At 45.0% G+C, this 4,640-nt stretch overlaps 1 protein-coding gene across 1 annotated transcript in view; it reads right to left on the minus strand.

Annotated features, from left to right (window-relative positions):
- Positions 1 to 4,640, minus strand: part of LOC122548527 (calpain-1 catalytic subunit-like) — a gene marked incomplete at its 3' end in the record, with an annotated part of 75,138 nt that overhangs the window by 56,120 nt on the left and 14,378 nt on the right. The window contains exon 3 of the mRNA XM_043687288.1: positions 256 to 328. Within this exon, the coding sequence (XP_043543223.1) occupies positions 256 to 328 (73 nt within the window). The remainder of the gene's footprint in view (positions 1 to 255; positions 329 to 4,640) is intronic.

Consider the following 4,640-nt stretch of genomic DNA (forward strand, 5'->3'; position numbering starts at 1 on the left):
GGGGGTATGGAATATAACATGGTGTGGGGGTGGGATTGGGAATTAGGACACACTTGGGGGATATGGAATATAACATGGTGTGGGGGCGGGATTGGGAATTAGGACACACTGTGGGGGTATGGAATATAACATGGTGTGGGGGTGGTGGTTTGGGAATTGTAGTTTAACCACACTGGGAGCTGTGTGCTTGAATACAGGGATGCTCTGATTTTGACACATTGTGTTCAGACCCAGAGTACTGGGACAGAATCTTACCCAGAACATTGCCTTGGCACAAATCGAATCGACTGACTCCTTTGACAATAAACTGGGGATTCCGGTGGATTTGCTGAAAAGAAAGGAAATGTTTGAAATCCGAAGGATTGGAAGGTTGGAACACATCATACATTCACATCTCTCCGGGATTTACTGACAATATTCCTGTCGCTGTTGACCTTTTCGCTCTGCTCACCACAATGTTGGATTGCTCCCGGTGTATCTATGGACAGGCTGATTGACTGGGGCGGGCAGCACACTCCGGATCCTGTCTGCACTCTTTATCCATTTGGAATGAGTGGATCAGGGAACATCACAAAGTCCCCACCTCTTCGTTCCCCATGAGCTAATTCAGCTCCATCCTTGCTCAGGAATCTCCCGTGGTGATTCAGGACCAGGGTTTTGGGTGTAAATGGGATGGAGCTGTGGAAAGGTGGACAGTGATGGAGCGATGCATGGGGAGGAGCAGGAGGAACACAACCAACTAGTGCTTATAGCCCTGAGTGGGGCAATCTCAAACACCTCACCCCCCCCCCATCAGAGTGGTAAACAGCTGAAACCCCTCTCCCCTGCCCCCCAGATTTTGAGTTCCTCTCAACATTTGGTATTTCCTCACATCTCCACTCCCCTCATCCACCCACTGCACAGAAGAACTCCTCATCCTCAGTAACTAACCCAAGGTGAGCTGATGACTCACAAATGGGAGATCAGGGATCCTGCTGCTGTCAATAAGATAATGAGAGATGATGGATCCACCCTGAGGATAACACAAAGCCCAGAGGCGATATGTAGAGATTAGCGGAACTAACAGAGTCGATTTAGAATGTAGTGACTGAACAGGTAAAACCCGCGGCAACTTCAACAGAAACTTCGTGAAGACCAAATGGGAGATCAGGGATCCTGCTGCTGTCAATAAGATAATGAGAGATGATGGATCCACCCTGAGGATAACACAAAGCCCAGAGGCGAGATGTAGAGATTAGCGGAACTAACAGAGTCGATTTAGAATGTAGTGACTGAACAGGTAAAACCCCGCGGCAACTTCAACAGAAACTTCGTGAAGACAGTCACGAAAATAAAGGAAAAAAGCTATTGGGAAAGAATGGCTGGTTCTTTGAAAGAGCATTCACAAGGATAATGGGCCAAATGGCCTTTTCCTATGGTTTTAAGTTCCTACTGCAACCATTCTGTGTGCTGCTGACTTTGCAGTTGCAGAAAGAGCCACCACCTCCCTCCCCCCCAGTCCAGGATCAGACACCTACAGCTCAGTCACGTCCCTGTGTTTTAAACTGCTCCCGGGATCCAGTTCAGGGGCTGTAGCTTGTGTCTGATGCCAACCTTCCCACATCCCTGAAGCATCTCCATCCGGGCCGGATTCCTCCTCCAGCTTCCTCGGGATAATAAGGACCCAGCTCCAGCTGGAGGTGTCAGAGAGACTGACCCTGAGGGTCTGCAGTTGGCACTCGCTCCTGGCTTATTAATGAGCCCGAGAATCACAACCAAAGTTACAAGATGTTGCTGCTGGCCTCACACAGCTCACAGTGTGAATATCTCAGTGCTTATAATTTGGAGGTGCTGGTGTTGGACTGGGGTGTACAAAGTTAAAAATCACACAACACCAGGTTATCGTCCAACAGGTTTATTTGGAAGCACTAGCTTTCGGAGCGACGCTCCTTCATCAGGTGGTTGTAGAGTATACAAGTGTAAGACACAGAATTTATAGCAAATGTTGACAGTGTGATGTAACTGAAATTATACATTGAAAAATACCTTGATTGTTTGTTAAGTCTCTCACCTGTTAGAATAACCATGATAGTTTCACTTCTTTCATGTGTGAATCATAAAACTTTTTTAAAAGTTACATTCTCAGGTGAACTGTAACAATTGGTGTCAGCCCAGATAATGTCTTCTGAAAGAAGTGATAGCAACATGGTCATTCTAACAGATGAGAGATTCAACAGACAATCAAGGTAATTTTTAATGTATAATTTCAGTTACATCACACTGCAAACTTTTGCTATAAATTCTGTGCCTTACAATTGTGTCCTCCACAACCACCTGATGAAGGAGGGGTTCTCCAAAAGTTAGTGCTTCCAATTAAACCTGTTGGACCATAACCTGATGTTGTGTGATTTTTACCTCAGTGCCAATGTCCCTCCTGCACTCATTCACTGCCGGTGAGTATTGGTAAGAGTAATGTGGTGAATACTAAATCTCAACCTTGAAAAAAAATTCACAAGTCTCACAGAAGTGCAGAATAATTTCAGCTGAGCAGATGCTCTGTCCCTGGACCCAGGTTTATAACAACTCTCCAGATTGAGCCAATCACATAAACCATCAAACAGAAGACTATGCACTGTGAACCATTTAATAATGTCTGCAGAAATTTCCTCATGGATTCTCTCAGCTAGGAGCACGTTTCTCCCAGGATGCAGCAGGAGGGAACTTGAGCGCATTTCAAGGGAATCAGTGTGTTCAACACTGATAGATCTTGCTCTAACTCAGTATCAGTTTATGTTTTAAATCAGCTACAGATTACAAATGAGGAACTTGTCCAGAACAATCACTATTTACCAATTACACAGCCAGTCTGATGGAATCTGCACTACCAGGGAAGTGAATGCAAAATGTACTTGCTCAATTGGGGATGTGCCATGCAGAAACTCAACAATGTAATAGACACTTTCTTTTTATGGATGTAGGTTTGCTCACTGAACTGGAAGGCTCGTTTTCAGATGTTTTGTCACCATAACTAGGACTTGTTGCACCTCTTCCTTTTCCAATCTATCACCACTCCGATAATAAGCTGCCTTCCTGTTTTTGTTATCAAAGAGAATAACCTCACATTTGTCCACATTGTACTATATCTGCCATGTATTTACCCACTTATTTGACTGAAGCATCTCGGCATCTTCCTCCGACCTAGCTGTGTGTCAACTGCAAATGTGGAGATATTATATTTAGTTCCCTTGTCTGTGTTATTAATATATATTGTGATTGGCTGGGGACCAAGCACTGGCTCCTTGCGGTACTCCACTAGTCTCTGCATGCCAATTAAAAACCACCCCTTTATTCCTGCTCTTTTGCTCCCACTCTATCAGCCAGCTCTCTGTCATTGTCAGAACATTGCGTCCCATCTCCTGTGCTTTAATTTCACACACCGATCTCTGAAATGGGACTTTGTCGGAAAACTTCTGAAAATCCAAATAAACCACATCCACTGGATCCCCCTCATCAACTTTACTTGCATCAACTCAAAACACCTTCAGCATTTCAAGGGCAGTTAGGAATGGGGTGTGCCCCCATCCCATTGGGAGATGAAGAAATGGAAATAAACACCATGAACAACAGATGTCCTGGGACATTTAAAACATGGTTATTTGTCACAGACTAAAGATAGGGGGCAGGTAATTTAGGGCTGAAACAAGGAGGAAGATCTTCACCCAGAGACGGGGGAGCCTGTGGAATTCTCTGTCTCAGAAAGCAGCTGAGGCCAAAACATTGAATGTTTTCAAGAAGGAGAAATATAATTGTACGGGTTAAAGGGATCAAAGGGTAAGAGGAGAAAGGAAGAGCAGGGGACTGAGATGGATGATCAGCCATGATCATACTGAATAGTAGAGTAGGTTTGAAGGGCCGAAGGGCCTACATTTGCTCCAGTTTCTTTGTGTTTTTGGAGACTTACTGTGCGTAAACAAAGAGTACTTCAGTCTGGCAGCAAACTGGCACTGTTTGTCACAGCATTCCATCCTTTCGGAGTTTTAGCAAGAAACACCAATGAAAGTGGAAACTGGGGGATACGCTGTGATATTTGATACGCAGAGAGAAGCGAGCTGATCGGGGGATCCATTATCCCACCCAATCACCTTGCTATGCCCTGTTTCAGCATCAGGTTTGCTTGGTGATTAAATGCTCAGGCATTATTTATATGGTCATGAGAAAGGCCAGTCTGAGAGTGTGTGGAACTGTAGGAGTTGCAGTGGGTTTTGTGTCTAGTGGAAGGATACAGACCAATGATAATATAGAGACCAGTGAAGTGTACTGACCAGGAAGGTGTGCTGACCAGTGAAGGTATAGTAACCAATGATGATAGAGTGACCAGGATAGGTGTATTGACCAGGGAAAGGTACAGCGACCTGGGAAGGTATATTGACATGAAAGGTATATTGACCAGGGGAAGGTACAGTGACCAGGGAAAGTGTATTAACCTGGGAAGGTACAGTGACAGGAAAGGTGTATTGACCAGGGGAAAGTACAGTCACCAGGGGAAGGTATATTGACCAGGGAAGGTGTATTGACCAGGGGAAGGTACAGTAACCAGGGAAGGTGTATTGACAGGGGAAGGTACAGTGACCAGGGAAGGTGTATTGACAGGGGAAGGTACA

Source organism: Chiloscyllium plagiosum, chromosome 3 (genome assembly GCF_004010195.1).
Source record: "Chiloscyllium plagiosum isolate BGI_BamShark_2017 chromosome 3, ASM401019v2, whole genome shotgun sequence".
NCBI lineage: Eukaryota > Metazoa > Chordata > Chondrichthyes > Orectolobiformes > Hemiscylliidae > Chiloscyllium > Chiloscyllium plagiosum.